The following is a 19006-nucleotide window of genomic DNA, read 5'->3' on the forward strand; positions in this document are numbered from 1 at the left end:
ATCCTTTCCCTTGGTAAGCTGACAGAGCCTGGCAGTCAGGAGTTATCCAGGGGAAGGAAACGTTATGGGGGCTTCTTAAATGACACAGTGTGGCGTTCCTGGGGCTGGGGGCCCTTCCATCCCGTTATAAATAACCCTAGCTGCTCTTCCCCTGTGAGCTGCAGGACTACCACCTCATTCAGCACCTCGCTGTCCTAGCTGTCGTCTGAGAGAACTGGACACGATCAGGAAGGATCAGGTTGCGTCCCAAATGGCACCCTATTCCCTATGCAGTGGACTATTTTGATCAGGGCCCATAGGGTTCTGTTCAAAATAAGTACAATATGTAGGGAAGAGGGTGCCATTTGGTAAGCAGCCACAGTCTCCTGGAGGCCTGCTGGGTCACTCTCTAAAGCTCCTTACCGGAAATGGAGCGCTATTTTTAGACGCATAAAAATGCTTTTCCGTGTTTATGTTTGTTTAAGTCAAGGTGATTCATTTTTTAGGGTGTTTTTTTAGTTTTGGGGTCAGCTCAGGTTGGCAACATCAGTGGGTAATTTTTTTATAGTAGGCCAAAGCAATAACGCATAACATTATGGTGGCCATTATCTGTGAATAACGCACATTTACAGCGGTGTGAGAAGGCTGGGCCAATTAATCCAGAATAAGTCTGAATCCTGACCTTAACAGTGGACTGATAAGTGTGTCAATCTGTCTCACCAGGTTGTTTTCACAATTGTGGAGTGTGGTCTCAGGCCCCTCGGTCATTGAGAGTGGGGGTTTACACTGAGGAGAGGCCTTGGTAGACTTTGGAGAGAGGGCCCCTGTTGGTACCCCTGCTGTGGTGATAATTGAAGGGAGGGGGTGTGGGATCTGAAGGTGCCATCTGGGGGGCCCTCTCTCACACTCACACTCACAGTCAAGGAAGGAATGTTGTCTTGGAATGTGGCCCATCCCACTCAATCTACACACCCACAGATTACAGTTACAATCTATTGTTACTAGATGGAATATCTGTCTACCTCTGTAACATATACTTGAGATGTTTTTCCATTCAGGGTGATTAGCCCAGGGGTGTCAATCAGCACAAGGGCCATATTGAAATAACACAATATGTTTTTACCAAAAAACCTGCATACAACTGGCCCAAACTGGCCATTGTTTTATTTGAAAAAAATATGGCCCTTTATCATGTCCACTTATGTACATAGGATGCTGTATATAGGATTTTTAACATATTAAAACAAAATAATAGATCAATAATATTTGTCCAGCCTTTGCTGCTATGCTTGCCGATGTGCATAATGTGCTGCGACCCTAATCAAAAGATATTGAATAACTGCAAATAACAAAAACGTAGCTAGGTTGTTGTAACATTTCAACTTAAAACATGTTTTTCTTTTTTTTGCACTGCGTGGTTCACCGGTGCGGTTGAATGCAGCATTGCTGTATGGTGCAGTCAAAATGTTGACTAGCCATCCTAGGCTACTGCTCAAATGTTGCTGTAATAGGCCTACATGTTTTTCCTTTGCATGGTGTTTTGTTGCAGGTTTTGTTTTTTGGTAAAAAAATCTAACCCAGACTGCAAGATTTTAGTAGCCTAGCTAGGACTGTGGCATGTGTCTGTACACTCTCCTTCCTCTGCGCGCAGTAAACAGGACACACGAAAGCAGCGCAATTGATGTTGAATTTACTGATGCGAGCGCATCAGGCTGTAATTTCATAAAGTAGATGACTCAACTGTTGACTCATTTATACTCGCTTGTGCGTCCTATTGTCCTTAAGTAGTAATTTATACCTGCGTGGTAATCCTTTATCTTATAACTTTTTGACAACCAAGATGACATTTTCTGTAGGCTACAGCAATGACCTGTTGGAACTGAAACTTGGCATAGACATTTAGCCTACAACACGTTTACATTTTCGGTCTGGTAGAAGATTCGGTCAGTGCCATTAGTGGTGATATGATACAGAGCACTGGCTGGCTCGTGTGTGGGTGTGTGTGTGTGGGTCTGCGTTGAGGGGTGTGTGTGTGTGGCAATGCACTGCCGTTTGGCGTGCAGCACGTTGGCAGTGCTTGCTGTGACTTGTAGTGCAGCACACCGCAGGCTGTATGGAAGCGGGCCAAAATGAATTGACAACCCAAATCATTGCTTGGGCCGATATAAATGTGTCAAGGGCTGGATTCGGCCCACAGGCCTTGTGTTTGACACTAGCAGGGGTCGGCAACAGGCGGCCCGCGCACCAAACTGGCCCGCAAGTGATTTTTTTTGGACCCCAGAGTTTTTAGGATTTTCGTTTTTGGTCAATAAATCGATTTTGGGGCTTATTTGTGGTCAATTTGCAGTGTGCAAATTATTATAATTATGTTCCGGCCCCCCGGCCCGTCGCTGAATCTAGTTGCCTACCCCTGGCCTATACTTTCTGTTACTGTATCTCTGTCCTGTCAACTATACTGAACAAAAATATAAACACAACATGTAAAGTGTTAGTCCTATGTTTCATGAGCTGAAATAAAAGATCCCAGAAATGTTCCATATGCACAAAAAGCTTATTTCTCTAAAATTTTGTGCACAAATTTGTTTACATCCCTGTTAGTGAGCATTTCTCCTTTGCCAAGATAATCCATCCACCTGACAGGTGTCGCATATCAAGAAGCTGAGTAAACAGCATGATCATTACACAGGTGCACCTTGTGCTGGGGACAATAAAAGTCCACTCTAAAATATGCAGTTTTGTTACACAACACAATGCCACAGATGTCTCAAGTTTTGAGGGAGCGTGCAATTGGCATGCTGACTGCAGGAATGTCCACCAGAGCTGTTGCCAGAGAATTGAATGTTCATTTCTCTACCATAAGCCACCTCCAACATCATTTTAGAGAATTTGGCAGTACGTCCAACCAGCCTCACAACCGCAGACCACGTGTTACCAAGTAAGCCCAGGACCTCCACATCCAGCTTCTTCACCTGCGGGATCGTCTGAGACCAGCCACCCGGACAGCTGATGAAACTGAGGAGTATTTCTGTCTGTAATAAAGCCCTTTTGTGGGGGAAAACACATTCTGATTGGCTGGGCTTGGCTCCCCAGTGGGTGGGCCTGGAACCCAAGTGGGTGGGCCTATGCCCTCCCAAGCCCACCCATGGCTGCACCCCAGCCCAGTCATGTAAAATCCATAAATTAGGGCCTAATGAATTTATAACAATTGACTGATTTCCTTATATGAACTGTAACCCAGTAAAATCGCTGAAATTATTGCATGTTGCGTTTATATTTTTGTTCTGTATAGTTCCAGGTTGATCTCCTCCATTGCCTAATGCCTGTTACTAACCTCTTCCATAGGCCAACTCATCTCCTCATAGACAAGGAAACATCATGGGAGGAAAATACATATCAGCTTGGGTCTTTCCAATGCCTTGTTCACTATACATTATATGTTATATAACAATATTCTAATATAGTATGTACTCAGTGTCTCATGATCCTGCTATCATCAAGGTTGAAAATGGTTACCCTGGTTTTATTTAGGGTGGTGTCAGACAGGGTTCTCTGGTTTCACAGCCTCACCTCTGGTCTCTGTGTCGCCAACCACTTGTAACAGAGTAGGTCCCTATGGCTCCAAAAACACCACTCTGAGTCAATTACGATATTGCAGCATGGATGTTAGTGTTTTCATATACAGTAAAGGAAGGTGGTATGTGCTTCAAATTGCGGAGTTGCCAGTTAACCAAAACGTACTTTAGGCTACATTCGTCACAGGAAGAATTGCAAAAGGCTGCTTGCTAATCCAGCATCTTTCATTTCTCAGAGCCTCACTACCCAGATGGAGTTTCTCTGTTTTTAAAAGTCTTCCATACTAGGCTCTCTGTATGTATGTATCATCTATAGAATGCTTTTGTTTGAATGTGTCTGTCTCTGTGTGTACATGTGTGTACATGTGTGCAATTCTTTCCCCTCCTTTGGCTCGCTCCACTGTTCCTTTTGTCCCTGGGGAAATAGAGAAAAGCATCTCCCCAGCCCAGCAAGACAAGGAGCAGCCTAACATTTCTTCATTCTAATCACTCCCTCCCTCTAATTGTGGTTTGGACATCTCCTTTCTCTTCTCACTTGCGTAGCTCTGCTGCTGCCGCAGTCTCACCTTGCAAGTACATACAAGCCAGCCACTTATTTTGACATGCCTTCCTAAACAATAGCTGTGGTCTAAATACAGAGGAGTGTGTGTGTGTGTGTGTGTGTGTGTGTGTGTGTGTGTGTGTGTGTGTGTGTGTGTGTGTGTGTGTGTGTGTGTGTGTGTGTGTGTGTGTGTGTGTGTGTGTGTGTGTGAGGCACACTGTGGAGCGGAGCGCTGCCCTTGCAAGGCTGAAGTCTGCTTGGCAGGCTGAGGCAGAACAGTGTTCCTCCCAGGGCCTTGTGTGGAAAAACTACAGGGAAACTGGCACAATATAGGGCGTTGACTATAGCTCAGCCTTCAACACAATAGTACCCTCCAAGCTCATCATTAAGCTCGGGGCCCTGGGTCTGAACCCCGCCCTGTGCAACTGGGTCCTGGACTTCCTGACGGGCCGCCCCCAGGTGGTGAAGGTAGGAAACAACACCTCCACTTCACTGATCCTCAACACAGGGGCCCCACAAGGGTGCGTGCTCAGCCCCCTCCTGTATACCCTGTTCACCCATGACAGCGAGGTCACGCACGCCTCCAACTCAATCATCAAGTTTGCAGACAACACAACAGTAGTAGGCCTGATTACCAAAGATGACGAGACAGCCTACAGGGAGGAGGTGAGGGCTCTGGCGGAGTGGTGCCAGGAAAATAACCTCTCCCTCAGCGTCAACAAAACGAAGGAGTTGATCGTGGACTTCAGGAAACAGCAGAGGGAGCACGCCCCTATCCACATCGACGGGACCGCAGTGGAGAAGGTGAAAATCTTAAAGTTCCTCGGCGTACACATCACTGACAATCTGAATTGGTCCACCCACACAGACAGTGTGGTGAAGAAGGCGCAACAACGCCTCTTCAACCTCAGGGAGCTGAAGAAATGTGGCTTGGCCCCTAAGACCCTCAGAAGATTTTACAGATGCACAATTGAGAGTATTCATGGCTGAAGACCGACCGGGCACGCAGGGCATGTACCCAGGGGCCCTGACCTCCAATAGGCTAGTGCCGGCCCTGGTAGCATGCATGGCATCCTGTATGTAGGAGAGAATTAATGACCTGGGGGAAGATTTCAGTCGTTCTGAGTAATGCAGTAAGAATGCAATATTTATAATATTTCTGTTCAGTTTATCTCAACGATGGACCCCACAAACACACACACACACTGCCCATACACTAAGACGTCCCACCGTTGAGGGGTCACCACGCGGTCACACTCGTTTACACACACACTTTCTCTCCCTATCCTCTTTCCATTTAGAAATATTGTGACCCTGTTTGTGTCAATGTCTGTATTGAAAATACATAATACTGTAGCTAGTTGTCAGAGAGTTGTTGTCTGTTGAAAGAGGCTTGTATGCTTCCTTCCTGTCCCATCATCACTTTGTATTGGACCCTGTGTAGAGCTCTGCAGAGAGCAGAAGGCCTTCTCTCATCGTTCTCTTTATCCAAGAGGGTCTCAGCCAGAGGTTTAGTGTCACAAGTGGCAGTTTGTCAATCCCCCACCACTTCGTTCAAGGGGCTAAGCGGACTCAGGAAACTCACGTGCATTTACACAGACACACACACTCGGGCACAGAGTCATCATGTTGTCATACCCCCATTGTCAATAAAAAGCATGAGCTGGCACACACCCAGCGAACATTATTTAGTGTAGAGGTGCTGACTAACGGAGAATAAACTGTAAGCTATAAAAATAAATAAAGAGAGTCGCACACACACTATATATATAAACTCCCGGTAATTTATTGGGTAAAACACCAACGCTTCGGCATCACTGTGCATTCTTCCCGTTGATGTTTTACCCAATACATTACTGGGAGTTTATATATATATAGTGTGTGCGACTCTCTTGATTTATTTTTATAGCTTATACCCACATTGTCAAACATCACCACTGGACATCTCTCTCTCTGTCTGTCACCTGTGCTGCTCCTGTTCACCTCAGTCAGTGTAATAGGTGTGGAATAACACTGTTTCTCAGGGACTGACTTTCTCCCTCTTTCCCTGATGCCTGTCATCACTCGTCCAACTGTAACAAGCTGTCAGGCTGTCTCTAAGAGGGTGACAGACAGGCCAAAAAGCTCCTCAGCGTGTCTGTGTGCGTGTGTGTCTGTCTGTCTGCTTGTCCATGTGCCTGTGTGCATACGTTTGAGCATGTGTGTGTGTGTGTGTGTGTGTTGCTAATGGGGTTTGTTATTGCAGGCCTGCTCACACTCCCAGATCTCTACTCTACTCTACATATAGTGCTGAAGCTGGGGTCAGAGACGTAAAGCATATGCCCCTAGCTGAACAGTTTAGAGTTTACATTCCGTTCCTGTTTAAAGCCCAGGCAGCATCGTCTCTCCTCCCTCCTCATGTCTGAGGAGATATTGTTAGGACTTAGCTGCGAAGGAACTAAAATGAAGGGGTTTTCTGAATGCAGCTTGTGTTGTGTTGTTCCCTGTGTTGCTGCTTTCATACACCCGCCACCATCTGGACTCTACAGAGATATGGAGTCTGTCTGAGCTCTGGCTTTGATCAGCATTCTCAGGAGAGGCAAGAAATGCAACCTTTTAGCACAATTGGGAAACACTGGCCTGAAGAGGAACTATTTATAAGATGTGTAATGCTGGAAAATGATATTGTAAGAAAGTTGTAATAAAGTAAAACCAAAGTTATTAGACCTTGCTGTATCTGTATCTGGAAGATGTCTGGTTTAGGGGGTGAAGTTAATCCTCTGGAACATTCTTCTCACGCTGTTCTCTCTTGACAGGCGTTGGCTGTTGGCTGTTACAGGGTCATGGTGAGGATGGGAATGCTGGACTGGTGTGTGTGTAAAAATAAGGTTATTACACCATCTCATGGGCACACATCTGTCTGGCTCTGGGTCTAGCTATGATGACAGCAGATGTTTGACTCTCCAGACATGCAGCATAGCTGATAGTGCTCTACCCTACGATGGAATCTTGGATGCATTGTCCCAACTCTCCCTGTTCCTCCTGATCGTTCTGCCCCTGCAGCGGGTCATCAATTGTTCACGGAGACAAAATGTTGGAATTCCTCTCCTCTTGCACTGTGAACAACAGCTGGGCAAACCTAGAGGGGATAACTTGTCTTGAGGCTTCACCATGTGGACTCACCTGTCCTTCGATACCCCATAGAATGTGTGCCTCTCCCTTTTTGTCTTTACCTCCTTTTACATTCTAGCAAGGCAAACATTTGGCATTGTGAAAAGCCTAATTCAAAAGTAAACAGTGGGATTCCAACAATGGTTGGAATGCTGTTTTTTCACCCCCTCCCCACGTTGCCTGTGTGTGTGTGTGTGTGTGTGTGTGTGTGTGTGTGCATGTGTGTGTGTGTGTAGCTCCCTTACACTGACAAGGTTGGGTTGGGTGAAGGAAAATTGTAGAGCAGGGAGCAGGACCTTTAATTATCTGTAGGGAATGATAACCGCAACACAGCGGACATGTCCCAACTCTTAGAGGGACACAAAGGTCACACTAGCTTTTAAGTTTTTTGCTGTGCTGGAAAAATATAAAACGTTTGGCTAGGGCTTGCACGGTAATTGTATAATCGTGTAACCGATGATTATGGATGAAGACTGTCATGAAAATAAAATAACCTTCTTAATAAATAAATAATAAATAAACAAATAATGCATTAAATATAATGATACAATTATAATAAAATAAACGTATATATATTTTTTATCAACTTCATATTCAAGTCAACAAACTTTACCCAAAAGCAGCAAAGTAAAAGTATGCCTAGTTTACATCTAACAACCATATAAGGAGAGCCGAGAGGAGGCAAAACGTTTTAGAATGAACAGCTGACTGAAGACTGCTGGGCATTCAAAAAGATGAAGCATGTGGTTGAGTCCGTTTCCACAGTAATATGGACAACGTGATGAAACTTTGTTGCTCGTTGTTTCAGCAAGGTGTTGTAGCAAACAGTCTTTGGTTGCCTAGGTAACCCCCCCCCCACCCCCCACCTCAACCCCTCCCTGCAACAGCAGCACATGCAGTCAGGAGTGGAGGAGAGGAACGATTATAACAAATAACTGTTATCCAAAATTTCATGACCGTCACAGCCCTATGTTTGGCTGTTAGTAAAAGTGTGATAACTGACACTGCATTGTTTAATGAGGAACATATAAATTAATGAAGCTGACTGAAAAGCAATTCATATGTTTTTTCTCTACATTTTGGGTTCCTCTTGCCAAAAATGGCTTTGGTCTAATCTATGAGGAATTTTTTGGCCAATGTGTCGCCCATCCAGAGAGAGAGAGAGAATGAGTGAGAGAGAGACGGAGAGAGTGAAAGAGCAAGATATGGGGAGAGAGAGAGACAGACAGCCAGACAGAGAGAGAGAGAGAGAGAGACAGACAGCCAGAGAGAGAGAGAGAGAGAGAGAACCCCATCGGATCCCATCCATCCCAAGGGAGTGGGACTGGGAAGCAGGAGATGATCACACCAACGGTTGGTTAGTTGGCTCCAGTGAAAAGAATAGGTCCAGTCAGCGGTTTCCTTTTGAAAAAGACCCGGGATTGTTGTTGTAGGGTATTCAGTCAGGGGAGAGAGGATTTGGGGGAGAGATAAAGTTATTTATTAGCCAGAGTCATTTAAATGGGAAACTCTGCCGTGACGGGGGCGGATGGAAATGGGAACTGGCGTGCCATGCCGACTGGAAATGCCAAGGGTGGCATACTGCCAGGGAAGTAGGCAAATCTATAGCTCAGGTTTTGGACAACAACAGGGACTGGTGGGGATGGTATGGACCCAGGGAGAGAGGTTAGGGCTCTGTTTTTGGAACTGAGGGAGTAGTCTAGAGACTTTGGGTGGTATCATCATGAGATTATCAAGATGATCAGGTATCAGATTATCTTTTTAAATGCTCAATGTCTTCAGTTAGATTTGTATGGGTTCATTGGGTCAGTAATGTCCTTCCACAGAGATTAGATCTTGTTGAGAAGATAGACTCCCTCCCCCACTATGGAACTATTATCAAATCTTATACTTTTCTCCAATTGCATTTAACATTCTCTTAACACCTTGACTAAATCAAGGATCACCTTCTGATCACCCCCCTTTCAGTGACTGCTACTCCACTGTGAGGATGTTTTTACTAGCTCAAGAGGTGACAATCTTTCCATGATAAAGTGCTTCCTGATCAGCAGAGGCTGAGGGCCCATCGTAAAGCTCTCCTGCCTGCTTGTCCTGGGGAGATGGCGTTTAAAGCATACTTTATCCGATTTGTGTAATCTAACCATTCTGATTTCAACCTCAACTAGCCACTGGTTTCATTGGCACACTTGATGAGCAAAAAAAGACTGTATAAAATGAATAATACAAATAAATACTGAGCTAAATTGTATGCTCCAAAAAATTGGAAAATTATATTATTTCATACTAATACAAGATTTTGCTTAACCAGTTGTGAGCACTCAAGGGGTATAAGGGTGGGAAAGGCCCACTTTTGGCCCCATCTGGTGGCTAAACGACTCGTTACAAGGTGTGGCAGCTCTCCACAGAGACTTAATTGACTGCAGCTGCACACCTTGACTGCAGCTGGCTAGACTAACTTGCCAATCGGGAAAAAAATTGCTGACATGGGCTAATTGAGTAGCTGTCAGTGACTGACATAACAAGAGAAAAACTGCTGATGCCCAACCAAATTTAGAAATTGCACCTTGTGTATTCTACTATTCTAACTCGCAACAGGGGGATTGATCCGCAGGCCTACAGGGCTGCCAGTTGCCCATCCCTAACCTAAATAATAGGGGTGTAACGATTCGTTTTAACAACGATTCGATTTGTATCACGATTCGTGGTTGTCGATACGATTCAAGGACGATATTGGTTCATTTAGAACGATACGATCCGAAACGATTCAGTGACTTGAAATCGATTCAGTAACCTTTTAGCCAAAAATTCAACCAGTGTGACTGAAATAAATACCTGGATACTGGACAGTGCAGGTGAAGTTTCCTAGATTCCTGTTTCTTGTAAGGACCGCAATGGTGGCTTGATAATTTCTCGCTCGTCGGCTTCTCTGTCACGGTTTACTAAGCCAGAACCCAGAAGCAGACCAGGACAAGGTGAGTTGAAACGAAGGTGAGTATTTATTTAACAGATTCCAAAAACGATGTAGAATAATCCAGGGGACAGAGCGGACGGCGGAGATGAGTTGGTGGAGGTGCAGTGGTAGATCCAAGAATGGCTCGGCAGCCGCCGACAACCAGGCAGGGGTTGGGTGAAGGTTCCGGGAGATTGACTGCAGATAGAAACAAAACGGAGGTAAGTACACGGCAAGCCAACAAGGTGCAAAACAACAAAACTAACGCTAGAAACTCCAAGGCTGATACACTGACAAACATACTGTTCATGGCTAACGATCCGGCAGGGAATGGATGTTAGGCCAGAGCCTAAGAAGGGTGATGATCAGGACCAGGTGTGCAGATTGCTGATGGGATGCAGGTGCGGAAATCAAGAGAGCTCCCCCGGAGCGTTCCAGAACCCTCGGGAAACTGGAGATCACGAACAGAAAAACTAGTCCACAGACAGGACCCGACTCAGACTGCCGGGAATCGTTACAGTACCCCCCTCCGGCCCGACGCCACCGGGCGGACTCCCCGGAGCGCCAGGATGGAGGCGGTAGAAGTCACGGATGAGGTCAGCATCTAGGATCTGTCGCCGCGGAATCCAACTCCTCTCTTCCGGACCCATACCCCTCCCAGTCCACGAGATACTGGAAACCCCGGCCCCGCCGTCTGGAATCCATAATGCGTCGCACCGTGTAGGCAGGACCACCTCCGATCATCCGAGGAGGAGGAGGAGGAGGCGGAGGAGGCAACAGAGGACTGAGGAAAACAGGCTTGAGGCAGGAGACATGAAAGGTGGGATGGACTCTGAGCGTCCTCGGGAGTTTGAGTCGAACTGCCACCGGATTGATCACCTTCTCCACCACAAACGGACCAATGAACTCCGGTAACAACTTCCTAGACTCAGTCCGTAAGGAAGATCCCGTGTGGCCAACCAGACCCTATCTCCGATGGTATAGGTGGGAGCGGGGATCCGGCGACGATTCGCCTGGAGCTGATACCGGTCCGAAACTCTAAGGAGTGCCTTTCTGGCCCGATGCCAGGTCCGGTGGCAACGAATATGGGCCTGAACAGAAGGCACTGAGAGCTCCTTCTCCTGAGAAGGGAACAAGGGAGGTTGGTAGCCATACAGGCACTGGAAGGGAGACATCCCAGTGGCAGATGTAGGGGAGAGTATTGTGGGCATACTCAACCCAAGGCAACTGAGAGACCCAGGAGGTGGGGTTGGAAGAGGCCAGGCAGCGTAGCGTGGATTCCATCTTCTGGTTGGCTCTCTCCGCCTGACCATTAGATTGGGGGTGAAAACCAGATGTGAGACTGACTGTAGCTCCAATGGCCAAACAGAAGGACTTCCAGACAGAGAGGTAAACTGAGGGCCACGGTCGGAAACGATATCACTGGGCAACCCGTGGACCCTGAAAACCTCCCTAACCAGGATCTCGGACGTCTCCGAGGCAGAGGAAGCTTGGCAATTGGCACAAAGTGGGCGAACTTGCTGAATCTGTCCACGATAGTCAGAACGACCGTGTTCCCCTCAGAAGCGGGCAACCCAGTGACAAAGTCAGGGCCAGATGCGACCATGGTCGCGGGGAATAGGAAGGGGGTGAAGTAGTCCAGAGCTGGGCGATTGGTACCCTTATTCTGCGCACACACTGGACAGGCAGCAACATAACCCCGAGTATCCTCGGCCATGGCAGGCCACCAAAAACGTCTGCGAAGAAACGCCATCGTCCGAGCCACGCCAGGGTGACAAGCCATCTTGCTGGCGTGGGACCATTTGAGGACCGCAGGACGAACCGACTCAGGCACAAACAACCGACCCGGGTGGACCGTTACCGGGACCGGGCTGCGTCCGAAGAGCCGCCATCACCTCCTCCTCAATCTTCCACCTAACAGCTCCCACGACGCAGTTCCGGGGGAGAATTGTCTCGGTCTTGGACCCACTCTCCTCCGTCTTGGAGAACATCCGAGACAAGGCGTCCGCCTTGCCATTCTTAGATCCAGGTCGGAACGTCAGGGAAAAATTGAATCGTCCGAAAAACAACGACCACCTGGCCTGACGGGAGTTGAGACGCGTCTAGCCGATTGCACGTAAGCAAGATTCTTGTGGTCAGTCCAGACAATAAGCGGTTGCTCCGCCCCCTCCAACCAGTGGCGCCACTCCTCCAAGGCAAGTTTCACCGCGAGAAGCTCCCGGTTGCCCACATCGTAATTCCTCTCCGCAGGCGAAAGGCGACGAGAGTAGTAGGCGCAGGGATGGAGTTTACTGTCCGTGGAGCATCGCTGCGACAGGATGGCGCCAACTCCCACATCAGACGCGTCCACTTCAACGACGAACTGACGGGCGTGTCCGGTTGAGAGAGAATCGGTGCGTTGGTGAATCGCCTCTTCAAATCCAGAAACGCTCGATCCGCCTCCGGATTCCACTTGAAGCTCCTGATACTGGAAGTCAAGGCAGTTAACGGAGCGGCCACACGGCTGTAATCCCGGATGAATCTGCGGTAGAAATTCGCAAACCCCAAAAATCTCTGGAGCTGCAATCTCGTACCGGGCTGGGCCCATTCCAGAACCGCTCTAACCTTCTCCTGGTCCATCCTAATCTCTCCCCTGGAGATGATGTACCCGAGAAAGGATGTCGTGTGGGCGTGAAACTCGCACTTCTCGGCCTTCACGAACAGGCGATTCTCCAACAATCGCTGCAGAACCTGCCGGACATGCTGGACGTGGTCGGAAGGTTCCTTCGAGAAGATCAGAATGTCATCCAGGTAAACAAACACAAAGAGACCGATCATATCTCTCAGGACGTCGTTCACCATACTCTGGAATACCGCTGGAGCATTGGTCAGTCCAAAGCGGCATCACCTGATACCGAAGTGACCCATCGGTGTATTGAAACCCGTCAACCACTGCGTCTCCCTCTCTGATCCGGACCATGTGATACGCATTGCGTAGGTCTAGCTTGGTGAACACCGTAGCACCCTGTAAGGAGTCGAAGGCAGAACTCATCAAGGGCAGGGGATACTTGTTCTTGACCGTGATGTCATTCAACCCCCGATAATCAATACGGTCGAAGAGAGCCATCCTTCTTACCCACAAAGAAGAATCCTGCCCCCAGGGGTGATGACGAGGGACGAACGAGACCAGCAGCTAGGGACTCCTTGATGTAGGTCTCCAAAGCCTCACGTTCAGGGCGGGAGATACTGTATAACCTTCCCTTGGGGTAGACAGCTCCAGGGAACAGGTTGATGGCACAATCATATGGTCGGTGGGGAGGGGAGTGACAGAGCCTTCTGCTTACTGAACACTTCCCCCAAATCGTGATATGTCTCGGGAACCAGGGACAAATCTGGGGGTTTAGCCTCAATCACCTGACTGGGAACCGAATGGGGACAGGCAGTCTTGAGACAGTTAGCATGACAATCAAGGCTCCAACTTCGTTACCTTGCCCGTCACCCAATCGAACGTGGGATTGTGTTCCTTCAGCCAGGGGTATCCAAGGACCAGAGGAACATGGGAAGACGGCAGAATGAAGAATGAAATCATCTCCGAATGATTCCCCGACAACAGCATCTTAACCGGTTCAGTCCTCATCGTGATACGTGCCAGACTACTGCCGTTCAGAGTGGTCTTATGGCTTCGGGCAATTGCTCCTTGGAAAGCCCCAGCTGTTCCACCAACTCGGCATCAAGAAAGCTTCCATCGGCACCTGAATCGATAAAAGCGTTAATCGCTAAGCTCTGATTCCTGTTCACAAGGGTAGCCGGAAACGGGGTCTGACAGAGGTACTGAGAGGTTGAAACTGGCTCGCTAAAAAGTCCTCCCAACTTTAGCGAGCCGGGCAGTTTGACGACCGCCGGGAACAAGTGGAGATGTAATGTCCCGAGCTACCACAGTAGAGGCAGCAGTTGGTCTTACGTCTATGTTGACGCTCCTCCTTGGTTAACCCGTGCCGCCCCACTTGCATGGGTTCAGAATCGGGAGAGAGGACCTCTCCACTAATCCTTTGTGGTGGAGAATGATCGACGGGTTCTGGTCCACCACCCGACCCGACTGGGAACTGAGAAGCTGATCGACTGGACGGACCCCATTGCTTCTCCCTCCTTCGGCTCTCGGACTCGATTATCCACCCGAATAGACAAGGCTACCAAGCTGTCCAGGTCACTAGGCTCCGGATAGGAGATCAGCTCATCCTTGAGCTGCTCCGACAGACCCTGGTAAAGGCCGCTTGCAGAGACTCCTCATTCCACCCACTCTCCACAGCCAACGTCTTGAACTCGATCACGAAGTCGGCCACGCTGCGAGTTCCTTGGTGGAGTGAAAACAGGCGCCTAGCTGCGTCCCTCCCTCGGACGGAATGGTCGAAGAGCTTCCTCATCTCGGCCGTGAACCCCTGGTATGAAGCCATGCAGGGGTCTTGTCGTTCCCAAACGGCTGAAGCCCACTCCAGCGCTCGACCACGCAGCAACTCAATCACAAAGGCTATCCTAGCCTTGTCTGTGCATAAGAGTAGGGCTGTAGATCGAACACTAACCCACACTGCATAAGGAAAGAACGGCATCTTCCCAGCTCCCCCTCATATTTATCCGGCGTCGGAACCTTGGGCTCACGGAAGGACACCGCTTCAGACGCGGCAGGCGAGATGGGTGAAACCGGTAGTGGATCCTCCACCGGAAACTTGCGCTGGTTCTGGACCTCCGTCAGACCCGGTAGAAAGGTTCGAACTGCCTACGCGATCTCCTGTAGCTCCGTGCTATGATGGCCCAACATCTTCTCCTGATGGGTAATGGCATGGCGAACAGAGTCCAGGTCCGCTGGGTTCATTACTGGCCGGATCGTTCTGTCACGGTTTACTAAGCCAGAACCCAGAAGCAGACCAGGACAAGGTGAGTTGAAACGAAGGTGAGTATTTATTTAACAGATTCCAAAAACGATGTAGAATAATCCAGGGGACAGAGCGGACGGCGGAGATGAGTTGGTGGAGGTGCAGTGGTAGATCCAAGAATGGCTCGGCAGCCGCCGACAACCAGGCAGGGGTTGGGTGAAGGTTCCGGGAGATTGACTGCAGATAGAAACAAAACGGAGGTAAGTACACGGCAAGCCAACAAGGTGCAAAACAACAAAACTAACGCTAGAAACTCCAAGGCTGATACACTGACAAACATACTGTTCATGGCTAACGATCCGGCAGGGAATGGATGTTAGGCCAGAGCCTAAGAAGGGTGATGATCAGGACCAGGTGTGCAGATTGCTGATGGGATGCAGGTGCGGAAATCAAGAGAGCTCCCCCGGAGCGTTCCAGAACCCTCGGGAAACTGGAGATCACGAACAGAAAAACTAGTCCACAGACAGGACCCGACTCAGACTGCCGGAATCGTTACATTCTCCTCTGTCGTCCGCCATGCTATGTTTTGTTGTCTTGGCGCCTTTGCGCTGCTGCTGGCGCGATGACGTCACAGATAGGCAGACTGAATCGAGTAATGTTTAAAGCCTTTATCATTAAAAGTGCTAAGAAAAAAACATCCATATAAAGTCTGACGTGCTTAAATCCAATGGGTTATTTCCTAGTATCGATACAATCGATTTATTACATTTTAAAACGATGTTAGATCGATATATGTTGTCCAAAAGGCCAACTCGCCGAGCACAGATCGATGTAGTTGGATCATAGGAATATAAATCGATACATCGATGTAGTAGATGGATCGTTACACCCCTACTAAATAATGAATGTTAAAGCAAACATACCACAATGCACCTATTTCCTGTGTGAAGCTCACAGCCTCACACCATCTCAGGTTTTGTTTTCCTTCCACTCCCAGGCCCTGTATAATGGTCCTGCTGGGTGTAACCTAACTAACCTGGGCTACATCCCAAATGGCACCCTATTCCCTATGTAGTGCTACTTTTGACCAGAGTCCTATGAGTTATAGTGCACCAAATAGGAAATAGGATGCCATTTGGGACGCAGCCCCAGGTTCTATCTGAAGAAATTAGAGACTTCAACCCCTATAAATCTCCTAAGTAGTGTTGTGTGTGTGTTTTCGGTCTGCAGGTGGCTCAGAGCTCCAAGGTGTGGGGAGAAGTGGCGCTGCCCGAGGACCTGGATTCATCGAGGACTGTCGTCCAACGGTCTCAGCGCTTCCTGGACGATGACGAGGACTTCGCTGCCGATGAAGCATCAGGAGGTGGGGTCTGGGGTCGACACAGCTGGATCGCAAACCAGCTTTCTTTTCATAGTGAAACTTTTATTTATGATATACTATACTGTATAGAACTTCATACTACCCCTGAACTGTTCCTTACAACAATACCGCAAACAATGTAAACAGTGGTCCCATCCATAGACGTAACTGTTTACTGTAACCATTTTCTCCTCCATAATCCACTGGGTGCACAGGGGTCTGTAATACCTACAGTTGAAGTCGGAAGTTTACATACACTTAGGTTGGAGTCATTAAAACTCGTTTTTCAACCACTCCACAAATTTCTTGTTAACAAACTATAGTTTTGGCAAGTCAGTTAGGACATCTACTTTGTGCATGACACAAGTAATTTTTCCAACAATTGTTTACAGACAGATTATTTCACTTATAATTCACTGTATCACAATTCCAGTGGGTCAGAAGTTTACATACACTAAATTGACTGTGCCTTTAAACAGCTTGGAAAATTCCAGAAAATGATGTTATGGCTTTAGAAGCTTCTGATAGGCTAATTGACATAATTTGAGTCAATTGGAGGTGTACCTGTGGATGTATTTCAAGGCCTACCTTCAAACTCAGTGCCTCTTTGCTTGACATCATGGGAAAATCAAAAGAAATTAGCCAAGACCTCAGAAAAAAAATTGTAGACCTCCACAAGTCTGGTTAATCCTTTGTAGCAATTTCCAAATGCCTGAAGGTACCACGTTCATCTGTACAAACAATAGTACGCAAGTATACCAGAACACCATGGGACCACGCAGCCGTCATACCGCTCAGGAAGGAGACGCGATCTGTCTCCTAGAGATGAGAGAGTACTTTGGTGTACTAGAGAGTACTTTGGTGCGAAAAGTGCAAATCAATCCCATAACAACAGCAAAGGACCTTGTGAAGATGCTGGAGGAAACAGGTACAAAAGTATCTATATTCACAGTAAAACGAGTCATATATCGACATAACCTGAAAGGCCGCTCAGCAAGGAAGAAGCCACTGCTCCAAAACCGCCATAAAAAAGCCAGACTACGGTTTGCAACTGCACATGGGGACAAAGATAGTACTTTTTGGAGAAATGTCCTCTGGTCTGATGAAACAAAAATAGAACTGTTTGGCCATAATGACCATCGTTATGTTTGGAGGAAAAAGGGGGTGGCTTGCAAGCCGAAGAACACCATCCCAACCGTGAAGCACGGGGGTGACAGCATCATGCTGTGGGGGTGCTTTGTTGCAGGAGGCACTGGTGCACTTCACAAAATAGATGGCATCATGAGGAAGGAAAATTATGTGGATATATTGAAGCAACATCTCAAGACATCAGTCAGGAAGTTAAAGCTTGGTCGCAAATGGATCTTCCAAATGGACAATGACCCCAAGCAGACTACCAAAGTTGTGGCAAAATGGCTTAAGGACAACAAAGTCAAGGTATTGGAGTGGCCATCACAAAGCCCTGACCTCAATCCTATAGAAAATTTGTGGGCAGAACTGAAAAAGTATGTGCGAGCAAGGAGGCCTACAAACCTGACTCAGTTACACCAGCTCTGTCAGGAGGAATGGGCCAAAATTCACCCAACTTGTTGTGGGAAGCTTGTGGAAGGCTACCCGAAACGTTTGACCCAAGTTAAACAATTTAATGGCAATGCTACCAAATACTAATTGAGTGTATGTAAACGTCTGACCCACTGGGAATGTGATGAAAGAAATAAAAGCTGAAATAAATCATTCTCTCTACTATTATTCTGACATTTCACATTCTTAAAATAAAGTGGTGATCCTAACTGACCTAAGACAGGGAATTGTTACTAGAAGTAAATGTCAGGAATTGTGAAAAACTGAGTTTAAATGTATTTGGCTAAGGTGTATGTAAACTTCCAACTTCAACTGTACATGTTTCTAGCAGACCACCACAGTCCCTATGCTCAAGAAGACCAAGGTAACTGTCTAAATAACTATCGCCCCGTAGCACTCACATCTGTGGCCATGCAATGCTTTGAAAGGCTGGTCATGGCTCACATCAACACCATCATCCCAGACACCCTGGACCCACTCCAATTCGCATACCACCCCAACAGATCCACAGATGACGCAATCTCTATTTCCCTCTCCCACCTGGACAAGAGGAACACCTGCGTAAGAATGCTGTTCATTGACTATAGCTCAGCTTTCAACACCATAGCACCCACCATGCTCATCACTAAGCTCAGGACCTTGGGACTGAACACCTCCCTCTGCAACTGGATCCTTGACTTCCTGACATGCCGGCCCAAGGTGTTGAGGGTAGGCAAGAACATATCCGCCATGCAGAACCTCAACACGGGCCCCTCAGGGGTGCGTGCTTAGTCCCCTCCTGTACTCCCTGTTCACCCACTATTGCGTGGCCATGCACGATTCCAACAACATAATTAAAATTGACGATATAACGATGGTTGGCCTGATCACCGACGACAATGAAACAGCCTATAGGGAGGGGGTCAGTGACCTGGAAGTGTGTTGCCAGGACAACAACCTCTCCCTCAACGTCAGCAAGACAGACAAATGCTGACGTTGGCTCCACTACAGCCCCATCCACATCGATGGGGCTGTAGTGGAGCTGGT

General features: G+C 47.7%; 1 protein-coding gene across 5 annotated transcripts in view; it reads left to right on the plus strand.

Annotated features, from left to right (window-relative positions):
• The window catches only part of LOC121545748 (basement membrane-specific heparan sulfate proteoglycan core protein-like), a 160245-nt gene that overhangs the window by 36671 nt on the left and 104568 nt on the right, over positions 1-19006 (plus strand). For all 5 annotated transcript variants that reach the window (XM_045209472.1, XM_045209471.1, XM_045209473.1 and 2 more), the window contains exon 2: positions 16270-16402. In XM_045209472.1, the coding sequence (XP_045065407.1) occupies positions 16270-16402 (133 nt within the window). The remainder of the gene's footprint in view (positions 1-16269; positions 16403-19006) is intronic.

Source organism: Coregonus clupeaformis, chromosome 30 (assembly GCF_020615455.1).
Source record: "Coregonus clupeaformis isolate EN_2021a chromosome 30, ASM2061545v1, whole genome shotgun sequence".
Lineage (NCBI taxonomy): Eukaryota > Metazoa > Chordata > Actinopteri > Salmoniformes > Salmonidae > Coregonus > Coregonus clupeaformis.